The following is a 21,625-nucleotide window of genomic DNA, read 5'->3' on the forward strand; positions in this document are numbered from 1 at the left end:
GGCTGAAGCCCTCTCTAGGAGCCTAGAATCTATGTCTTATGCCCAAAAGTTAAGCTTCGGATGGTGCAAGTAAAAGAACTTCAACCCCAGGTTTGGCAGACGTGCCACTGTAGCTGGAACTCTTGCTGCGGTGCTGACATCACTTCTGTATTCTGTTTCTTTAGCTGACTTTCTTCAGCCAGCATGGAGGTTTCTTTTTATTCTAGAGCAAAGCACCAGTCTTCTGTACCTCTGCCTCCTTATGAGCCAAATAATCAACGTAGGGATGATAAAAAAAAAAACAAACAAACAATGAACTTATTTATAACAAGACCTGATATTTATGAGTACTCACTGTATACCAGATACTCTGCTAAAAAGCATCTGTACTTGTTATCTTTTTTATTCCTCACAACAACCAAATAAGATAGGGACTACCCCCCACTTGATGGCTAGGGAAACGAGGCTCTGAGAAGTTAAGAGACTTGCCTAGATCTTCCTTAGAATTCTATCTGTGCTTTCCCCTCAACCAGCCCAGCCATCCCAGCTGGGAAATAATAAGTTTAAGCGAAGCAGAGATGAGCTGCTCCTTTTCATCCCCTCCAGAGAAGCCCCTTGCTGGTGTGGAAGTTATTTTGTATAAAGGCATCGATTAGAAATTTTCCATTCCCTTTAAGTTTCCCATTAGAGGCTTTGCCCTATTTTCTCCTTAGAAGTCTCTGCTTCAGGGAACCTGCTTCAGGGGAGGGAGAGCAGGGAATGCATGATGGGGAAGGAAAGGGAAGGGGTGATTTTAATCTAGGCCTCCTTCCCCACAGTCTTGGGAAGGAAGAGAAGAGGGAGGTGGGTGGTGCAGATGGTGGGGCCTTCCTGTGCCATAGTCACCAGAGTCCCCAACCCAGGTGCTGTGAGAGACCCCACCAGTGGGTGGCCCAGTAGAAAGCAGCATCTTTTAGAACAGGCAGACCAGAGTTCCTGTCCCAGCTTGGCTACTCATTAGCCAGATGACCTTGGGTGGGTAACTTGACCTTTTGTAAAAGGAGGATAACCGTACTTCCCCGTAACCATCTGTTATGAGGATTGAGGACTGAGTGGGGTAGTGTCTGTTGTGCCTCGCACAGAACAGATGCACTGGAGAGGCGAACTTCCCTCTCTCGCCCGCTCGCTCATCTCTGGAGGAAAGCTTGTACTTAGGGCTCTCAGGCCGAGCTAACCAAGATCTGGTTACAGGAAGAGGGCCTGGCACGGTGCGTGTCGATTCTTTTCCCCATTCTTGTACCACAAATGGGCTTCTCTGGGTTGAATCTGACTGGCTATTGTACCAAGTCATTTTCTACGCCACAGTCACATATGCCTTGTTATCTTGGGCTCAAATACATGGGTCTCGGTACTCAAAGCACCAAATACAAGCAGGGACTCTGGTTTTTCATAGTCGTGGGGAAGGTGTAGCGTGACCTATGGCCTGGGGAGCTACTCCTTGGTGGAATCAGATGGGGACTCCGGGTCCTTGCCCTGCTGTCCTGGTTCCCACAGGCATGGACTGAAGAGAGGCCCCCGAGAATAGTCCCCTGGAGAAACTGAGGCACCAAACCAGGAAGTAGACTTTTTCGCCTTCAGATTTTACTTTTCCTCCTTTCTCTGTCCTCTGTGCTTGCTTGTCCTCTGCAGACCCAACTTGGCATCCTATGTCTGGGTTACAAACAGAACGGCTGCTGTGTCTAATCATAGCAGTGGGTGGGCCCTGGTTTAACCCAACACTCGTAATTGCCCAATTTCAGGAATACACTGATTCTCTGATTAAAGAACTTCACCAAAGCATTTTTGAGAAGGGGCATGGTGATGGGGAGGCTCTCGTCTACAGCCAGCTGGTCCGTTGTGGCACAGCCCCAGCTTCAGTTAAGGCTGCTGACTCAAAGCCCAGCCCAGTCCTGGGAGATGGGGACACACCTGATGTGAGCCCCAGGCCTCCAGGGGATAATGTGCAGCTGTGAGGATGAGACTGGAAATGCCTAAGCCTCCTGTGCTCTAACACACAACTTCTCCGGAGACCTGGACCGCTCTGAGCGCGTCTTAAAGTCCCACGGGAATGGGCCACGATGTGGTGGGAATGGCTGTCCTCCAGAGCCCATTTCTCTCTGGGCCTGTTCCTAACATGTCAAGCCACTTCTTCGAATAGGTGTCAGCATAATGAATTCATTTATTCCTTTTGAATGTAGGCCCACCACTGCATGCCTGCTCTGCTGGCCACCACGGCAGATTACAAAACACCAGGGCCATATTTCTGGTACCTCAGCGTCCCCCTCAATGAAAAGTAAAATGTCAGTGGAGCAAATTACCAACCGAATGCTTTGGAATCTATAAATATTAAATTGCTCTGGCTTTCACTGGCCCACATAAAATTAAAGCTCTGGTCAGCTCTGGAGGAGATGGTTGGTGGTGGGTGGCCACCTCCTGGCTGGAGGAGAAGCAGCGGGGTGCAAAAAGCAGGGAGGTAGAAAACCCAAATGCGACTATAACCCAGGATGGAGTTTTTCTGATTTTTCATTTGAGGCTTTATGGTTGGGGGTCTGTGGGGTTGGCTGGGAGCTTCATGTTGCATTTCTTACCCCAGCCCAGGACTGTAATGTGAGGGCAGTGCATCGCCAGCAGTGTACTCCCTCCAGGGACTGTCCCCCTTAGAGCCAGTATTGGAACCTCCCCAGGCAGCAGGCTGGAGATTGGGGGTGGGAGCTGCTAGCTCGCTGGCAGCCAGCTGTCCTCCTCCTGTTTTCCTGCTGTAGCCCCTGCCCCAGGCACCTTTCCGACATAGCCCCCTTACCTCATACTCACACTGGGCGGCGGGGGCGGGGGGCTGTCCTGTCTGTGTGAGGACTCCCAACGCATGGTTGCTTTGTGCTGGTTTGTGCATCTGTAGCAAGGACGCTACCTGAGAACGTGTTTTTATGCCCCCTTGGTTTAGTTTAGACTCTTAGCAGGCAGGGGCAGCATCTCCTGCATCTTTGGAATCTGCTTAGAATTTAGTGATTGCTTCCATGTGCCAAGACCCTGTACGAAGCTCTTTAAGTGCACGACTCATTGATCTTTACATAGTGGGATAAGGTAGGAACTGCAGTGCATTCACCATGTGGCAGCGGCGGATATGAGGCCCGGAGAGGTGAAGGGACTTGCTTGGGGTTCCATGGAGAAGTTACATGCAGACCCAAGGGAGTTCTGCGGCTTTTTTCTGGCTGAGCCTGGGTGCTATCCCAGGGCTTTCTGATTCTTAATCCTGAGCCTGTATCTTGTCCTGGGTCCTCTTGGGAACTGTGGGTGGGAGCTGGCCCCTCCTGCTGGGTCCTGTGGCCAAGCTTTCTCTCTCCCTTGCAGGCATCCCCACCCTCATTGTGCTGGACCCGCAGGGGGAGGTGATCACACGGCAGGGGCGGGCGGAGGTGCTGAACGACGAGGACTGCAGGGGGTTTCCGTGGCACCCGAAGCCTGTGCTGGAGCTCTCGGACTCCAACGCTGTGCAGCTCAACGAGGGCCCCTGCCTCGTCCTTTTTGTAGGTATGAAGCTCAGGGAGGGGAGGAAGCTCAGCAGGCGGAGGAGGGGACCGGGTGCAGGGCAGGCAGCAGGATAGGACAGAGCTCACATGGAGGGTATCTGTCCCTGCTGCTTCTTTCTGTCACGAAACAATGCAGAGCCTGGGCCTTTGTCTCTCCCAGCAGCCTTGCTTTTGACCCCAATGATTTATTCACAGCTTTCCCCCTGTGGGAGGTGTTCTGGGAGCTGCTGCTGTGCTTGCCTTCCTAGCTGCTCCTGACTGCCAGCTGGGAAGAATAGGTCAGGCCCATTGGATGTCCTGCTCCCCCACACCTCATGAACAGACCCGTTGTTGGAAAGAAGCAGAGCTGCAGCAGCTGCAGGGTCTGGGCACCCTCAGGCCCGGGCTCACCCAGGGTGCTCCTGCCAGTCACCTGTGTTCTGACCAGTTGCCCCCAGGGCTTCCGGAGCTGTCCCAGCCCCTTGTGGCCAAGTGCCCCTCTCAGTCTCCACTGTCTCGCCCACTCTGGTGCTGAGCTTTGGGTCGAGAGGACACAGAAACATTTACTCTGGATTTCCCACAGCTCCGTGGGGTGATCCTGAATCCTTGTGCAAATGGAGCAGTGGCTTCCCAAAGTCCACCTCACTCGCTGCCTTGGGTCTTACTGCTCAATTCCAACTCCAAATAATTCTGGGTACTAGGATCATGGCTGAGATGCTGCCATACCCACTTCACTGAGGGGGTTTGGGGGCATGTACAACATCCTACCCCCGTTCTCTGAATGTCTGGTATGGGGGTCCCCAGGGGAGCCATATGCAGACTCAGACAGGGAATTCTTAAGCAGACTGATTTGCAGGCTGGTCCTGTGCTTAGAGGACTGAGGCCCTCTGGGGAGAGCCGGCCTTGGGACTTTCCTGACTGCTGTAGGCTCCCACACCCATGTCCTGGGGCCTGGGAAACAATTCTAAACTGAGAGACAATTGGAAACCTCGCTGGCCATCTGCAGATATGGACACAGGGTCCCACAGAGGCGAGAGGTTCCCAGCATCACAGAGCTAATTAGATATGGGTCTGGAATGTATCCTGCAGAGTCTGCACTCTGTAGGCCTCTTGGGCTGCGTGGCATTTCTGAGTGAAGGTCATCTGCTGGTACCTGCTCCCCCAACCTCCCCACCCCCCGCTCTGCCACTCTTGGGGAGTTGGTTACAGGGTTCAGTAGGAGTGAGGCCTGTGGCCCCCTAGCATATGGCTAATCCTATCCTGCTATTTCACTGGTGACAAGAGATGCCTCCCAGGGGGCCCTGGGGATACTGGTCCCCTGGTTTCCATCCATCAGCCTGTTTCCTCCCAGGGGATTCTGGCTGCCAGCTGTGCCTCCTCACCAACACTACTGACCAGACAGACTATAGTCCTACCCACCACCACAACCACCACCACTTCTGTCATTTTCATTAGGAAATCAAGAGATCCGAGGTCATGGCATCTCATTCTGCGATTGAGAAAATCTACCAGGACCTCAGGTCCTGGTTTAGGGAAAACTCAGCTTCCAAGGTGGGTTTGTGATGAATTCAGTGACAAAGATCACATTTGCCTGGAGCGTTAGTGCTACTCAGTGTGGCGAGTTGTTCCTGGGGGTCATGGTACAGGAGTGCGCTGTGCGAGCAAGTGAGTACCTTCGACCCACTTTCATGCACCCAGGAGCCAAGGCCTGTGTCCCAGGGGAAGCTTCTCCATTCAGGGGCTGCCCAATGGACCTTTCAGGCCCTGGACTCAGGGTCCCCAGGGGCAGCATCTCTGACAAGTCATTGCGCTTCTTCATGTCTTTCTCTACCCATCACAGATTCTGAGGATGACGGGGAGTCCGAAGCAGCCAAACAGCTGATTCAGCCAATAGCCGAGAAGATCATCGCCAAGTACAAAGCCAAAGAAGAGGAGGCTCCGCTTCTGTTCTTCGTAGCGGGGGAGGTGAGCACCACTGGGGCCGGCCTAGGCCGACCTTTAGAACATGCCCAATGGACTCTGGGGCATGTTTGAAGGGGCCCTGGGGTCTGGGGTGACAGCGCGTCTGGGACAGCCCACAGACAAATGTGACGGGAAAGGGCGTGTCATCATCAGTCATGAAGACCATTTCCTGCCCCTGCTGCTTTCCTCATCCATCTTTCTCACTCAGCAGCCGCAGAGCAGCAGGATACTCTCCTAGGACAGAGCCCCCTTGTACCGTCTCCCACTGTGGCTGCTGGGGAGAGTGACAGCCACAGAAATCATGATCAACACACATTCCCTGGGGGCTAGGTCCAAAGCAGGCCCTTGATGTTTTACAGATTGTCTGCTTGGTTAGTCCTTTCCCACCGGCCTGCAGAGTGAGTTTTTCCCATTATAGGGATCCCGCTGGGGGCCACAGCTCTGACCTGCAGTTACCCAGCCAGCCCAAGGTTGGAAACTGCTGATATCTCTGTCTTTCACCCAAGGCTTATCCCTTAAAACTGGACTGGATCAAGCAGAGGACTTTTCACAGGGTTGGGAGGCCAAACCCTTCAGTTAGGCCACCTCTGGCAGGTGCCTGCCTCTCCCAACGTGTAGGAGCCTCCATCCAGTAGACATGGGAATCTTTGTAAGATGGCTGCAGTCAGCGCAGACACCGTACCTCGGTCCCCACCCCCAAGAGCCATCCTGCGCATGTGCTCTACCACCTCCCCCACCCAGCCAGCCAGGCACCCGCCGTAAGCTGGTTATTGACGGATGCGTGGTTAGAAGCCCCCCCTGCCCTCCTTCCACCCATCTGCACTTTCAGTTGGTCTGAGCCCCGTGCTCATTTCACGCTGTGTTTGGCTCCCAGGAGAGGCAGCAGCAGCCACCCCGAACTACCACCCATTCATCATCTCCTCAGTAGCTGCCTCTGCTAAGCCCTGCTGGGCCCCTTGCAGGCAGCCAAAGTCACCCTGCTTGGCTGTGGGGTGGTGGGAACAAAGGTTCACAGGGCCCTGCCTTGGGGCTACGCAAGCCCACTCCACACAAAGCACAAATGGAGACTGCTCTGAATTTATTTAACCCCTTTTGAATGGCTCTGAGAAAAGATGGGAGCAGAACAGGAAAGGCTTAGCCGGGTTGTGGGTGGGGCTGGAGGGCTCTAGAAACTGCTGTAAAAATGTGGCTGAAAAGGAGCATTTGCAAGTTTTCTACATACCAGGCACCAAGCCAAGTACTTCCCCTATACCATCCCGTTTGTCCCCACCTCTCTGGCTGGGGACATAATCATTACCGTTTCACAGATGAGGAAAGAGAGTCTCTGAGAGGGTGAGAGACTGCTCCCCGTCTCTGATGGCTGGGCTGTGAGTGTTCGCTGGCTCTCACACCTCGCCTAGCCCCCATGTGAGTTGGTGCTAGATCCATTTTACAGGGCACGAGACCTGGGCTTGGAGAAGTAACTTGCCAGATCACACATTAAGTAGGTAGCAGAGAGAGGAGTGAATATGAGGTTGCTATGACTCCAGAAATGGTGTCCTTTTGTCCTTTGGTTTGGCAGACGGACAGGCCCAGGCCTAAAAGGAAGGATGGGACAGAGGAGCCTGGCCACCCCGTCCTTCCCGTGCTCTTCACCTGGGCTCTTAGCCTTGGCAGCTCTCTTGGTCCGATTCTCTGGCCTCGTGCTCAGAAGTAAGGCCACGTGGAATGGTGGTGGGCACAGGGCACTGCAACATCAGGCACTGACTGAACGGCTCTGAGTGCAGAACTCTGCCCTCTCACATTCCACCAGGGCCACGGGGAACCCCTAGTTTGTCTAGATCCTATTTGCTCTGGCAGGCAGAAATCTTCCCTTCTGAAGCCTGATAACAGACATTAAAATTCATCTACCTGTGTTTTGCTCAGAGGGAGAGGGAAGGGGAGGCAATGGGAATTCAATGTATAGTATTTGTCCAGGTGTCTCCCTCTGTTTATCATGAAGATTGTTTATTAACCAGTATGGAGGGCCCGAATTAGGTGAACAGTGTTGAATGTTGAATCACCCAGCACCTGCTGGGAAGTACATGCTGTTTCTGGGGTGGGGGAAATAATGCGAACACTAATAATCTTCCTAAAGATTTGCCCTTTGAGAAATGAATGTTTTTAGTCTCAGAAACTGGTGAGCTGTATAGTTTATGCATTCCTGGCATTTAAGGCCAGGAATACCCCACGCCTTTTCTCTGCAGGGCAACTCATGTCTTTTCATTCAGTTTAGAATATTGCATATTTTAGTGTGAGATCTCCTTTGGATGGGTATGTAGACTTCATTTTCTGTTACCTACCAAACAAGGATTGACAGCGTAAAAGGTAATCTCAAATGGTTGCTCCCTTGCAAATCTGTCTCCTGTCTTTGGATTTTCATGTTTGCCTTTATACTTAATAAGGTTACATCTGATTTTAGGGGAATTCATCTGGACAGTCGCTGGGAATATATGATAAAGGGCCAGCTTCCTGCTCAGATAAATACAGCGCCCCGTGCAAACTTCAGTAGTACTTAGCCCTGTCTTCCAGGCTGGCTGTGCGGCTCCTGCCCCCTGAAACCACAGGGGTGGGGTGGGGGCAGTTCTGTTTAAAACGTTCCGGAGCTGAGGTCCAGATGGGCCTCGGGTAATCCACAATGGGGCTGCAAATGATTCAGAGTTGATTGCAGAAGTAAGTAATCAAAGGACGTCACATTTTTACAAAGCAGAGGACACAGAAAAGTTACCTTCATGCTAATAAAGAAGACTTGCCTGGAAGATTGGGCTGATGCAGAGACAATTTTATGAACCAGCCTCCTTCTCTGCAAGGCAGGGCAGGGTCCACTGCTCCCCGTTCTCAGAGCCCATCTTTCCTGGAAAGGGCCCGCTCTTTAGGATGATGATGGATGAGTTCCATTCTTTGCCATCTGGGGAACCTAGACCCAGGGGACTCTCTACTGATTCTTGAAAACTTACTGGTTCTCTCTCCCTTCTGGTGACTTCCAGGATGACATGACTGACTCCCTGCGAGATTACACCAACCTGCCCGAGGCTGCCCCTTTGCTCACCATTCTGGACATGTCAGCCCGGGCCAAGTACGTGATGGACGTGGAGGAGATCACCCCTGCCATTGTGGAGGCCTTTGTGAATGACTTCCTAGCAGAAAAGCTCAAACCAGAGCCCATCTAGTGGGGCTCCGGCCTCATGAGACGTTATTTAAAACTCAGTCTTCTCCTCCTCCTTCTTCCCTTCCTTCCCTCCGCCCATGGACTTTTCCAGCGTGTCCTGAATCACACAACCCAAGTGTCCAACCTCTCTGTGGTGCCTTGTTTTCTGCATTAACTCCTCAGCTAGCACCCTAGGGTGCGCATCCTCTCAGCAGCAGAAGAACCCACCATGTTTGGAGACTCTGCTTGGGATTGACAGGGCTGCCGTAACCTGGCCAGAGCTGGGGCTGCATCACTCTCTTAGTCACCAGCTCTTGGTGAAGTATCTTCCAGGGTGTTCTGCCGAGTGGGCGTGAAGGGACAGCGCATTGGTGCTCTGGCTCTGCCTCTGGTGTCAGCATGCACACGCAGAGCCGACTCAGCTCAGTGACACAGATGGAGCTGGGAAAGGGCTGCAGCCTCATTAGGCCTCAGCTTGGAGCTGCTGGTGGGAACATCCTTTCCTAGGTGACTTAGTCTGTCTTGGTCTGAGGGCAAAACACTAGCTTGTCAGTCAGTTCTTAGGCAGGGACTATCTGGATCTCAAAGGAAGGTTGTGTTCTTTTCTGGTGAGAAAAAGAGTAGCTATGGTAATGATTCATATAGGAATTGCTTACTTTGAGCTCCTACCATGTGATAAGAGCTTCTCATTCCTTCCTTATCTCTCTTTCTTCCTTGATCTTGGCCTTCTCTAAGTTTCTGTCTTCTCATACAAACAGCCCCTACTAGCTTGGAATTTTGTTAATAAATTCTTCCCCTTGGACATCGTCCCAAGAAGATGCACTTGGCCCTGGTTCTTGAAGGAACGCTGCCTCACCAGTGCAGACCTCTGACTCAGCCCAGCTTTGGGCCTAGGGCCGCTGGAGCTCTGGTGAGGTGGCAGTGCCCACCTTTGGTTACCCCTGCCATTCCCTTTTCTTTTTAAAGCAGAATTAAAAAGAGACAAGAAATTACCAGAAGCCTAGCTTTTTCCTAAGAAGCTGCAGAAAGAGCTGTGCCCCAGGGTATGAGTAAGGGCAGAGGACATGTTGATAAAGAGTAGGCCTTGGAGCCACTTAGCTAGACCCAGGTAGCTCAGCTTATTTGGGCTGAACTGACTACAAAAAGGAAAATTTCAGCACCTGTGTACTAAGGATTTGGGAAAGAGGGCTTTGCCTGGGGACTTTCAGGATTTTAGCCTATCTCAGCCAGCCAGATGTCAGAGTCTTTAAAACACTTCCAGGCCTTACCCCTGGCTCCACTTCACAGCACTCTGCCAACTAAGATCATTTATTTGGAAAACCCAGCTCCCCCAATTAGCTGTAACACCATTGCTCCTTGCCAAATTGAATTGTTGATTTGTAGTTCAGAGGTACAAAATTAGTTGGCAATTAGACTATTACTCGATGTCACCAGCCTGAAATGCAATCACCTAGTAAGAAATAAAGCAGGCATCTCTGGACGTTATCAACCACTTGGCCTTTTCTGTCCTTAAAAACAAAAACCTTTTGCTTATGGTGCTGTGCTCTTAGGAGGTGGACAGTGGGATGGGTGGGGGGGACATATCAGATCCTCTTGACTTTCATTGGATACCTGGGAGCTATGCATCAGAATTTTTGAGAACTCCAAGACCTAACACAGTCACCCATCACATCTTCCAGAAGCTAGAAAGTTCATTTGAATTAGAGCCAGAGCTCAGGCCTCCATCTCTCCTGGTTCAACTTGCCCTTGCTGGGGGTAGATTCTCAGATTACAGACATGCTTGTGGATTCTCATACTCATTCCCTCCTTACAATGGAGCAGATGCTCTGAAGCCTGAGAAGAACAGGTAGGGAAACACAAGACCCAGATGGATCTCCCTGTGCAGAATGGGAAAATAGTTGGAGACCCTCAAACTGACTTCTACCGTAGGGCTAGAGGCCCATCTGGGAGCCTTGCCAGTGTCTCCTTTGTGGGGTGGGATGGATGTGGGAACAAGGTTGACCTTGCTTGGAAGATGGGCAGGGGGCAGGGTTTCTGTCTATGCCCTATATTGGGATGACCTTGGAGGAAACAAAAAGTGGTCTCTCTTAGAAGCTTATCTTCTGGGACCGAAGGTGAAGTCCAGTGAGGAGTCATTTGTGATCCTCCTATGTCTTGCACAGGGCTGACTGAACTATTTGCCACTAATGTGAACTAGATTCTTGATTCCAAAATTCTCTTTTCAGAGTAGGCGTGTAGGTTAGTTAAGATCAGTGAGAATGTTTACTAAAAAGGTGCTTAGTTTTATATAGTGGTGACTTTGGGGGGAGGAATGCGGGAGGATCACTTCACCCCAGTGCCCACGAAATAGCCACGTCTCAATAGTGTGAGGGATCTTAAACGTTATTGATGCAGACGAAGTGGGTGGCTTCTTAATTTCCACTAAGCATCTCTAAAATACCTTAAAATTCTTGTCGCTAATTGGAAGCAGGTTAAAACACCAGCTGTGGCACATTCAAGGGCTTCCGAAGGCAGCTAAGGGAACCAAGCCCTGCAGGCTGAGGCAGGATGGCGGTTGTAAAAATGCCACCCTGGGGTTCCAGGTCTGTGTTCACCTCGATGACTTCCAGATCCCGTTGTAGCCTGTTTTCACAAGAGGTGAGATTTTTTTTTTTTAACCTGTCCCTGACAATAAAGATCTGCTTAAGATAAAGGGTATATGTTTGCATTGATATTACAGTGGGCAGCTGCAAATGCCAGTGGGTGACTGAAAACTAGCTTCCTTTCCAAGAGTGAGGTGGCTGCCTGCTATGTTTCTTTCAAAGAGTGTGTCCTCGAAATCAGTAGCTCTCACTTATCTGAGCACAGGGAACCAGTACTGCTTTTCTGGCATCAGCCAAGCTTCCAGTGGTAATTTTCAGCCAGACTTTGTTTTTTCCTGTTGCCTAATTAAAGACACTGAAAAGCTGTTCTCTCCTTCTGCTGCCTTGTTCTGGGGCAGCAAACTGAATTCTGCAATGACGTAAACACAAAGTAGGATATGGTCCAGGAACAGATCCACCGGATCTAATAAGCTGTTGCACTGTCACCTTAGGGAGAAAACCACGTGTGTGCATGCACGTGTGACAATGCTGTACACTCGCATTGTAGCGCTGGGAAAGACGTGAGCGAGTGTCTGGCCCAGGCCTCTCCAGTCATGCAAGGAGGGGTGTGCACACATTCTAGTCAGTGTCATTTCCTCTGGCCAGCCTGGGCAGGCCCGTGCTTACGCAGTAGGACTGGGACACCACTGTGTGTAGTCTGTGGGGAGGCTCAGCCATGTCCTTCACAGCTTCTCTCTGGGTGCTACAGTGTGAACCGACAACTAACCAGAGGCCAGGATCTTTCAAGTTCCAGGATCTTTCAAGTTCGCCCTGAAATGGCTGTGTGGAAGTGAGCACTTAGCCCACATCCCTCTTTGCTGATACCAACAAGGACAAGAGCACCCCCTGCTTTCCTCCAGGCAGGCTGCTCAAGGGAGAATTCTTTGGGGACAAATAGCTGTTGTTTATTAGCTTCATTATTCCTGCTAATAGTGCATGTGCAAAGGATGAAATATTTTCCAGGAAACAAAAGGTTTTATATTCGGTCTGCTCTGGGGCTGGCATTTCTCCTTCTGGGGGAAATATAACATTAGGATGCTCTGGGCACACCTTATATGTGAAAGCATGAAGTAAATATGCTTCATTTTCAAGGCATAAGTATGTCTCCTCCCTTGGTGTTTGGAGTCTCTCCCATGCCAGGAAATGTATTATTAGATTTGGGTAGGACTTGTTCTGAGGGACTGTTGGATTTCCATTAAATAATGTGCCAAGACATGAAAGCCTCTGTCCCCAGGCCCACAGGCCAGTGGGAAGCCCAAAGGAGAGACAGCCTCAAGTCTGGATTTGTGGGTGCTCGTGCCCCACACAAATGAGTCACCCATACAGGCTAGAACTAGGACAGATATAGTAGGAGGCATGATCTCAGGACCAGGGCCAAAAAATAAACCTCCTTTAGACATCAGAAGACATGGGAGTGCCCAACCAATCAAGAGCTACTCTTCCAGCTTGCAGTCAGTATGTGCCCTCATTTCCCATTAAAGAGGTACAAGGGAGGCTGGGAGGCCAGACCCTGCTGCAGCCATGTTGCCTCCCCAACCTTTGTTCCCTTCTTGCATTTTGAAGAAGCAGCAGCTTTGGTGATGGCCCTCACCAACTAACTCTTAGGCTTCAAATGAAAAAAGCTCTTTCCTACAAAACAAATGCAGTAACAAAACTGATACTGTCCATGTGTTCAGATTCCTCAGCCATACTCGGCCTTTGAGCAGCAGCCCCAGCTTCCTGAGGCTTTCAGCGAGGATTGTTTGCAGCTGCTTCAATGTAACATGGCAACTTAGTTCAGAGACTAAGACATCCAGAGCAGTCATCCTGGCTCATTCATTAATTTGGCTTCTAGCTTATTACCTTTGTGTATTAATTGATGAAAATAGACAAAATAAGACCTTGGAGTTTAAAGGTGTCTACATGAGTGTTTCCTAAAAAAAAATTTAAAGGTGAGCCAGTCAGGTCTGCTCCTACAGGAGGGCAGAGGTGGCTCAGCCAAGAGGGAGGATTCAGGCACTGCAGTGCAACTGGTAGTTTTCAGCACTAGCCATGGTACCATGCATGGGTGAGGTGCTGTCACCGAGGTCTTTGGTGGCAGAGTGACAAAAGTGGAGCTGAAAGCAACTCAGCTTAGATGGTGGCGATATCTGGTGTTGCTGTTAATCCTGGGGCAAGTGGTAGGTCCCAGGTGGAACCAGTCCTGAGGTCTGTTCATCTTCTGGGCTTTAATGATGGATTGTAACCAGGAGCTGGCAGCCGTGACTGGGGAAAAGAGGAAGTTTCAGCTCTCCCTGCCCAGAAGCTCCAAGCCAAGGGTGAGGCAGAGGGTTCCTGGTGCGGCATGAGGACATCAGCATTTGCCCAAAGCTGTTTTCCCAGAGGACCCCAAAGGGGAAAGTTACATTAATTTTGTTTGCTGCAGCCACTCCCCATTTCTGTGCATTTTCTTAATTTTTGGTCTAATGCCTTCCTATACTTCAGATTCTCTCGAATCAGTGACAACTCGATGGGTCTCTGCCTTCAGCACCTCTGAACACAAACGGCTTGCAAAATGCCCTGTGGTGGAGAGAGACTTTTGACTCCATCCTTTTTTCAGTAATTTAAATCCAAGAAAAATCCCCATCCCTGTTCGGGATTGGGAGTGGTTTTGAGGCGTGGCTGCCACCTTGTGGCAAAAATTATATTACAGCTATGCTCAACACAAAGGCAAGGGGCAGCTTGGTCGACCTTCTGACAGCTGCTCTTTCAGCCAAGCAGTGTTTTGCTTGTCATAAACTGCTCAGTTCTTATTATTTCCTGGGATAAATGGTGACAGAGCAAATGTTGGCCTCAAAATTGAGAATTCAAGATAGTGATTTTCCAATATCACTCAGCAAACAACTTTACCATTCGCTTCCCCTGTAGTCATTTTAAAGTAAAAAAAATTTGTCCTCCCCTGTTAAATCATACCCACAAAAATACAAAAGGAACTCACAAGGCACGGACTATAACAAGAATGGGATGTAAATTTCTTTTCCGTCTTAACCCCAGGATGATAAAATAGGCTTAGAATTACTTGCCAGGTATGCTGTTTTGCATTGTTTTGTTTTTCCGAACAAGAACAAGGTAAAGGGTTTATTGTTCTTTCATTGACTTATTTTGTAACAAATATCAGGAGGAACAGTAATCCAGGGACAAAAATTGCAAGAGACTGGTTTCATGCCAGAAAGGCATGAGCTTCCTTTGATGACTTGTTTCTCTAGCACTTTTCCAAAGGTGTTGAGACCAAATGTCAATAGACTCAAGGGGTACAGTTCTCTGGGCTGTCTCCCAGATTTAGCATTATGGCTATGAAGCTAGCTGGCAGGCTAGGCCGCAGCCTTTCTGGGCTCAGCACACTAGAAAGGCTGTGGGCTCATCTACTTTCTAAAAGCTAACAGTCTCAAGAACAACCTGCGGCCATTTGCATTGGACATTTGTGTGGGGCCTTGGGCAGGCCTGGACCAGAGTGGGGCACCAGAGCAATGGCTCTGGCTGGTCAGCCTGGGAGAGCATAGCCAACCAGAGATTGTTCCTGCAAAAACCCCTCCCCTCAAACATACCAAAGCAATCCCACCCTGCCACTTTGGGTACAAGCCATACTTGCTCTCTTAGTTCTCTTGAGAGGAAGTTTTACCAGGGAGCTGGGGGAGCTGATGGGGAAGAAAGGGTGGCTGCAATTTCTCTTGGACATGCTGGCAACCTGACTTCCCGGAATGAGCAGCTGAAGGGCTCCCAAGGAATACTAACCATTATAGGAACCACTGTACGGGAGGGATGTGGTAAAACTACAGTTAGTGTCATCCTCAACTCCAACCTGTGGTTGCAAAAGCATTGCTTGAAATAGGTCCCATACTCCAGTCCCACCCACACCCTTCCTACAGTGATTTAAAACAGTGATTACCACCTGCATTTGCCCTTGTGTCTCTGGCTACATCCCAGCTTGCACCTGGTAGGTAAGGATCTAGCTTGCCCTGGTTCCCTGGGGGTTTGAGAGAAGAACAGCAGGGTCTTGCTACAGGGTTGTGGGCCCAAGGGCCCCCAAGCTCTCATCCTCAGAGCCTCAGCCTCTCTCCCATCGAAGGAGCCCTCTGTTTACACAGCAGCCAGGAATGTTGGCATATTCCAAGCAGGTTCTGTTCCTCTATATGGCGGGGAGAGGGGATTAATGTAAATAAGGAACTCAAGTCATTACATTTAACCAAAAGTGTTAATATAAATTCAGACTGACAGTAGGAAGCTAGAAAGAAGGGTATGGCTTTCCTGACAAGATGCAGAATTAGGCTGAAGATTTTAAAACCGTTTCCTTCTTTTTGGAACAGAGTCCTCAAAAAGATATCTGCAGAGGTGCTACGAATGCATAACGCCAGCTGTTTCACCAGAAATGGGGTGGGGGGTGAGTGGATCGTTTTACACGTATACAGTGGCTGTTTACATCAAGACTTGAACAAACAATTGCAAAGACTGACACAGCCAGAATGAAAAACCAGCTAGCTACTGAATGCCATCACCTGTAGCCCATGTGTATATATATTTATATATATATAAGGATTTTGACCTTTGTTCTTTTTGAGGATAAGCAGAAATCGATGGGAACTCTTACTTTCCCAATAACCATGCAATAGCATCACCCTACCTGCTGCCTCCTGAATTTGGCCTGAGAGCTAGTAACCAACTCTACCAACCTCCTAACAATGTAGGAGGAACTGGAGACAACCTCAAACCAAGGACTGACTGCCATGTCCCCTTTCAGTGGTAACTCCTGTCTCTGCTCAAGTGTTCCGCCCTTAACCGCAGTTGTCTTTTCCCTTCAAAAAGTAAGATGCTGGCAGCCATGGCCGAGTTCAGGCTGTCCACACCAGGCACGACAGGGATCAACAGCCTCTTGCCCCCAGTGCTCTCAGCCAACTGCAGGGACTCCAGGCTCACGCCGTGGGTCTCCCCACCTATGACCACAGCTGCTGGTGCCTCTGTCCAGTCCAAGTCGTAATTCTGGACCTCAAGTTCAGGGAGCCAGCCTTTACTGTCCCCAGTTTCTGGATCCTCTTCCTCCTCCTCATACTTGTGAAACTTTGAGAGTTGTCGGTCACATATCCAACCATAGTCACTGGCTTTATTGGACTTCTGGGGCTGGGCATAAAGGCCACAGTTGTCAGCTACGTAGACCCGGGTGTCGGAGGGCAAGTAGCTGGGCACCACTTCCCAGTCCAGATTGTTGATAATGGGCACCTGGAAATGCGCACCCATACCTGCCCGCAGCACTTTGGGCTCCCAGGCGTCCACACAGCCTAGAAAATAACAGGATCCAACCAACATTACAAATCTCAAATGAGGGGACTTTGGAGTAAATCAGATTAGTTCTAGATTAGGAGATAAAAAATGTCCTATTGTAGCCTTGATAGCTGGCACCTCTGCCTCCCCAGTAATGGCAGTGTCCAGCAAAGGGACTGTAGGAGTGGTTCCTGCTAAAGCTGAAACAGATGTTATTCATCCTTTCAACAATTACCACACACATGTGCCAGACACCGTACAGGAGAGGCAAAGAGCATTAAAGACTCTAACCTCAAGGAGCTCATAATATAAAAGCATGAACAGGGTAACAGGAAACCCTTGTACAAAGCAGGGCTATCAGGAAAAACATCCCAGAGAACATGACACTGAATTGGATCTTCAAAAATAGGATCTTGGTAGAGCAAGGCCCAGGCAGAGGACAAGGTTACAGAAGGGGGAAGAATGCCACAGTCCAAGAACTGTAAGTAAGGTGGATCAGGCCAATTAATGGGTGAGGGTGTGGTGGGAGGCAAGACGAGAGGCAGGCAAAGACCAATTTAAAGGAAGCTGGGTATGCCAGGCTGAGGAGTTTAGGATTTTATCTAAAAGACAGTATAATGCCATTGAAGGATTTTAAAGCAGTGACAGAATCTGGTTTATGATTTAGAAAGACACATTTGGCTTCGATGTTGAATCTGGATTGGAACAGGAAAGATACCAGAGATGGGAAAATTAGATTAGTGGCAATTTGAGTAATCCAGGGAGAACCAAAGCAACGGCCTTGTCATTCACACACACACACCCCTGCTCTTACACCATAATAAGAAGGCTGAAAATCATTCTTTTATGTATAGGCACGTGCTAAGCCCAACCCCTTCTATGCATTGGCAGACACTTCGCCTTTCCCAAGATCACAGGCTGGAAGAGAGTAGAATCAGGGCACCACAAATCTACCATCCTCCCCTGACTTCTTAGCACAAGTCTCCTCATTACAAGTTAGTTTTAGAAGAGGGGTCAGACTCATGAGGCAAGCCATCTAGTGTGACCCTCCCTAACTGATAGTGAGTACAGGGCAAGATGAAATCCGCCATCCTCATGTCCTAGATACTGGGCAGCACACCAAGGGTTCCCTACTTTTTCCTACTCTTTACACACCAGCCACCAGCAACAATGAGTAAACCACTACTGCTTGGATTAAACAGGTACATTTTCAAAACAACACCTCTCAGAGCCCTCAACAATGGGGTGGGGAAGCAGGTACTAATAATAGTTCTCACGCTGGCAGAGAAATGCGCTCCGACAAGATGTGCTTGGGGAAAGAGTTAAAAGGAGCAACTTAGGCAAGTCTCAGCAATGGGTGCCACTACTAGTTTACATTGAATGGTGAGTAGCTTGAGTGTTTCTGATGAATGATCCTCTCCCCTTAAGTTGTAATAGGAATTTTAGGCATGTCTCAACCAACTGTGAGGCAAATCTGTTTAGAGCCAAGCCTACTAATCCCCATTTCTGATGAGAAGAGGGAAAAAAAAAGACGTAATGAGGCTAATTTGTGTTGAGGGGTGCTGGACTCCTGAGTCTAAAGGAAACATCACACTGTGACAGCATTCCTTTCACAGGATTCAAAATGTCAAGAGTGACAAAGGTCTCATATGCCCAACAATTTGGGAACTCGAGATCATTAAGTAAAAGACTTAAAACCAAGCGTTAAAATTGGCATCACTTTCTTTCCCTGATTTAAGTTCTTTCTTTTGTAACCTAGCAGATGTCAAAATAATTTTAAAAGACAATCCACATGTGCTGAAGTACTGTGAGCCAGTACATGTATAGTGCTAAGTACTTTATGTGCATCATATCACTTAGTACTCAAAACAACCCAACCAGGTAGATTCTGTTACTATACCCACTTTATAAATAAGGAAACTGACAGAATATTGCTCACTGACCTATAGCTAATAAAGGGCAGATGCAAGATTCAAACCCATGCATGTCTGCCTACAGAGCCAGCTCACTGACAAATGGCCACCCAATCCACCCAGTCACACGTGCTCTTACCTTTGGTGAGTAATACTTTGCTGCAGCCTGCCCCAGCAGCAGATCTCAGAATTGTCCCCAGGTTTCCAGGGTCACGGATATTGTCACAAATCAACAATAAGGGCAGTGAATGGTGAAGCTGAGTCTCTGGGTATGTCATTGTAACATGGTCAGGTTTAGCAAAAATCCCTGAAGAAACAAAATAGGAGGTTCAATTGTCTGATGTGGACATGGGGAATAATCTGATTTTTCGGTTCTTTATCACTTTCTATGTTCTTAATTACATAAGTAATAAATACATTCTGACTGAAAAAATTCAAACATAAAGTCCTACCAGTGACCCCCTGCAAAACCGTTCAATGCTGGAGTCTATCCTTTCAGAACTTGTTCTGTGCATCTATCTACATACATGTACATCTATTCATATACAGGTGCTTTTTTCTTTTACATAAAAAAATCATACTCTGTGTATTATTCTGTAATCTACTTATTTAACTCTATAATCTGTCTTAGAGCACATATATGTCAATACATTCAGAGCTATCTTATTTTAACTGCTGCATGTTATTTTGTAACATGAACGTACCACATCTATTTAGCTCTTCCCCGACTGACATTCAGATTATTTTCAATTTTCCCTATTATAAACAACACTACAATAAACATCCCTGCATGACTCTTTGTGCAAATGTTCAAATATTTCCCTAGGAAAAACACCTGTAAGTAAAATGAATAGGTAGTGTATGTGCACTCTTAATTTTAATAGGTACTGCCAAACTGCCCTCCCCACAGGCTATTCAGTTTATTCACACTAAGAACGCATAAATTCCTGTACCAACCCCATCAATGAAGACAACAGAATGGCATCGGGCATCTGTATGCTATAATAAGATCCTGCATTTAAGAGTCACAGATAGCCACAAGAGCATTCAGTGGGTCAGGGAACCTTAGAAATCCTTTAACTTCTACTTGAATGGTGGTAGTGATGAGAACTCAATACTTATAGAGGCTCCACTTACTTACATTACTGGATTTTAGAGATGTGCCTGAAGTCTGACAGGTAGTGCTACATCTCATTGATTTCTTCCTTTACCCCACTCCTCAAAACTGAAGGAAACATGATAAGGATAAGCTAAATATTATATAGTTTGAAAAGTCAGGAAATGATGAAAGCAGTCATAATGATGAAGGGCCCACAGAAGTCCAGGATGCACTGGTCACTGTTAGCACACATGCCCAAAGTGGCAAATGTGGTAAAAATGAGTGATACTCTCACTGGTGCATGGAGTAGGGATTGAGAGGTATAGCTAATAAGAGTACAGTTACTTAGCGTAGAAAACTTTAATAGTCCAGGTTCCCAATCTAGGGGAGAGTTCTGAGCACAAAGACACAGATCCCTGTTACTTGTTGGGTTACAGAAATAAGAGATGGTCCTCAGAATTTTCTTTCCCAACTAATAGCTGCACAGTGAGCCCACATAAGGAATACATATGCATTACTGGTTTGTGAGGCCCTGGCCTAAACATTAGAATCTTGAAGATAACACATCCTGCCCTAACTGTCCCTTACTATCCAAGGGAAACCTCTAGACTTACTACTATTCAATTTTCAGATCTTAAATATAACTCTATTGTGAAAAGGTATAAAGAATTTAGTCTTTCCATGTTTAGAAGAAACTTTCTAAGTGCTGTAGACATCAGTTACTTAAAACCTTAAGATAGATTCAACCAAATGATTTCCTGTTCAGTGAGCTAAACAAGGCAATAAATTGCAGGCTACTGCTCAGACCTGCTTCTAGAATAAGAGGGTGTCAATCTTAAGTATCACCACACTGGTATAAGTTTTGGAAATGGAAGGCTAAATCTTTTGGTAAACATTTTCTTATTTAGTTGGACATTAAAGGTTAAAGAAGTGACCTAAAAACATAAAGTTTGAGGAACAGTAGTTACTCCTTAGGACTATAAAGAGCCAAAATACTATTGACAAAAACAAAAACAACTCTGGCTTCAGTTTCCACTAAAAATACTATAATATGCAGATTTTGAGAACTGTACTTTTCTGGGTGTCTTAAAAAATAAAAGTTTGGCAATAACATTTTTAACTTGGTTTAAATAAAATTTGTTGCCCTAACACAAGTATAAACAAATAATCCTAGGTTTCTACTTCTAGTGACACTGTGTAACCACTGACCCATTATTCCTTGTGGTGTTACTAGGTCGGACCAATCCTTGATATCCTCAAATTTCACCTTAATGAGGCTGACACCTTTCAGCTTATCAATGGGCAGCTCCTTTATGTATTCCAGACGACTAAAGAAGAAAACTTGTGGCACAGCACCAGCCTTCAGAGCGTCTGCAATCAGCCTGCGACCTTCCAGCAGGATCTTCCCTCGTTTTTCCCGAAACGGCCTGGACTTAACTATTGTCATTACACTGCTGTGGGTGGAAACAGAAAGACCAGTAATTGCCAACATCCTTGACACCAAGACACATCTAGTTCTAAAAGACATAAAACTGACTTATTCCGAGGAAATTACTTATTCTTCCCACCTTTTAAAAAGAGGCTCTTCAAAGGTGTGTTAATCTAGATGCACAGAAACAAAAGGCAGGCACGGATAAACCAGCGGGTGGTACTGGAAGAAGTACTCCCAGCTGGAAGGAAGAAGTTAAGTTCCCGCTGTGAGGCGGAGAGAGAAAAAGGAATACTTGACAAGCTTCAGAAGCACATCACCTTAGCCTTTTGTCTCCGGGTAAAGCCTTATCGTAGCGAAGCCCCGACTCTTCCCAGGTCTGGGATGGGGGCACCCTAATCGGCTGCTTCAGTCGCTGCACGTGGGTACTGGCCTCAGCCGCCGCCTTCCTGGGCTGCTTCCCAGCATCGGGCTTCCGTTCCACCTCCTGTCGGGATGGAAACAGTACTTTTACGGGGCTCCGCCGCAGCGCCCGGACCCAGCGCCGCGCGTCCAGGTCCCAAGTCTGGACCACTGGCAGCAAGGGTCGGGAAGCCCACCCCATGGCTTTCACCAGCGCCGCCATCTTCCCCCGCGCTACGGATTGCGTCACGAGAGCGCG

General features: G+C 48.3%; 2 protein-coding genes across 6 annotated transcripts in view; one reads left to right on the forward strand and one right to left on the reverse strand.

Annotated features, from left to right (window-relative positions):
• Positions 1-10,123, forward strand: part of NXN (nucleoredoxin) — a 134,666-nt gene extending 124,543 nt beyond the window's left edge. For 2 of the 3 annotated variants that reach the window (XM_039886229.1, XM_039886232.1), the window contains 3 exons: positions 3,346-3,525; positions 5,344-5,468; positions 8,471-10,123. In XM_039886229.1, coding sequence (XP_039742163.1) covers positions 3,346-3,525; positions 5,344-5,468; positions 8,471-8,653 — 488 coding nt within the window. In that variant the 3' untranslated portion in view covers positions 8,654-10,123. The remainder of the gene's footprint in view (positions 1-3,345; positions 3,526-5,343; positions 5,469-8,470) is intronic. The other variant, XM_039886230.1, reaches the window with a different exon arrangement.
• A 5,320-nt stretch (positions 10,124-15,443) lies between these two features.
• MRM3 (mitochondrial rRNA methyltransferase 3) lies at positions 15,444-21,617 on the reverse strand. Of its 3 annotated transcripts, none has more exons than XM_039886233.1 (4): positions 21,285-21,617; positions 20,745-20,989; positions 18,576-18,743; positions 15,444-16,540 (listed from the first exon to the last, which is right to left on the reverse strand). In XM_039886233.1, exons 1-4 carry the CDS (start codon positions 21,587-21,589, stop codon positions 16,002-16,004), a joined length of 1,257 nt encoding a protein of 418 aa, XP_039742167.1. In that variant the 5' UTR covers positions 21,590-21,617; the 3' UTR covers positions 15,444-16,001. The 3 variants fall into 3 exon arrangements, with proteins under 3 accessions (XP_039742167.1, XP_039742169.1, XP_039742168.1); XM_039886235.1 differs by lacking the exon at positions 21,285-21,617 and adding an exon at positions 19,578-19,661 and having other exon boundaries at positions 20,803-20,939; XM_039886234.1 differs by lacking the exon at positions 21,285-21,617 and having other exon boundaries at positions 20,803-20,988.
• Positions 21,618-21,625: the final 8 nt, after the last annotated feature.

Source organism: Pteropus medius, unplaced genomic scaffold (genome assembly GCF_902729225.1).
Source record: "Pteropus medius unplaced genomic scaffold, Ma_sr-lr_union100, whole genome shotgun sequence".
Classification (NCBI taxonomy): Eukaryota; Metazoa; Chordata; class Mammalia; order Chiroptera; family Pteropodidae; genus Pteropus; species Pteropus medius.

What these genes read in the sequence shown, in the direction of transcription:
- MRM3 (XM_039886233.1), bottom strand. Translation starts at nt 21,589, where the DNA reads ATGGCGGCGCTGGTGAAAGCCATGGGGTGGGCTTCCCGACCCTTGCTG. An exon ending in CCCGGAGACAAAAGGCTAAG is followed by an intron (nt 20,990 to 21,284) that starts GTGATGTGCTTC and finishes TTCCACCCACAG; the next exon opens with CAGTGTAATGACAATAGTTA. An exon ending in AACACCACAAGGAATAATGG is followed by an intron (nt 18,744 to 20,744) that starts GTCAGTGGTTAC and finishes TTGTTTCTTCAG; the next exon opens with GGATTTTTGCTAAACCTGAC.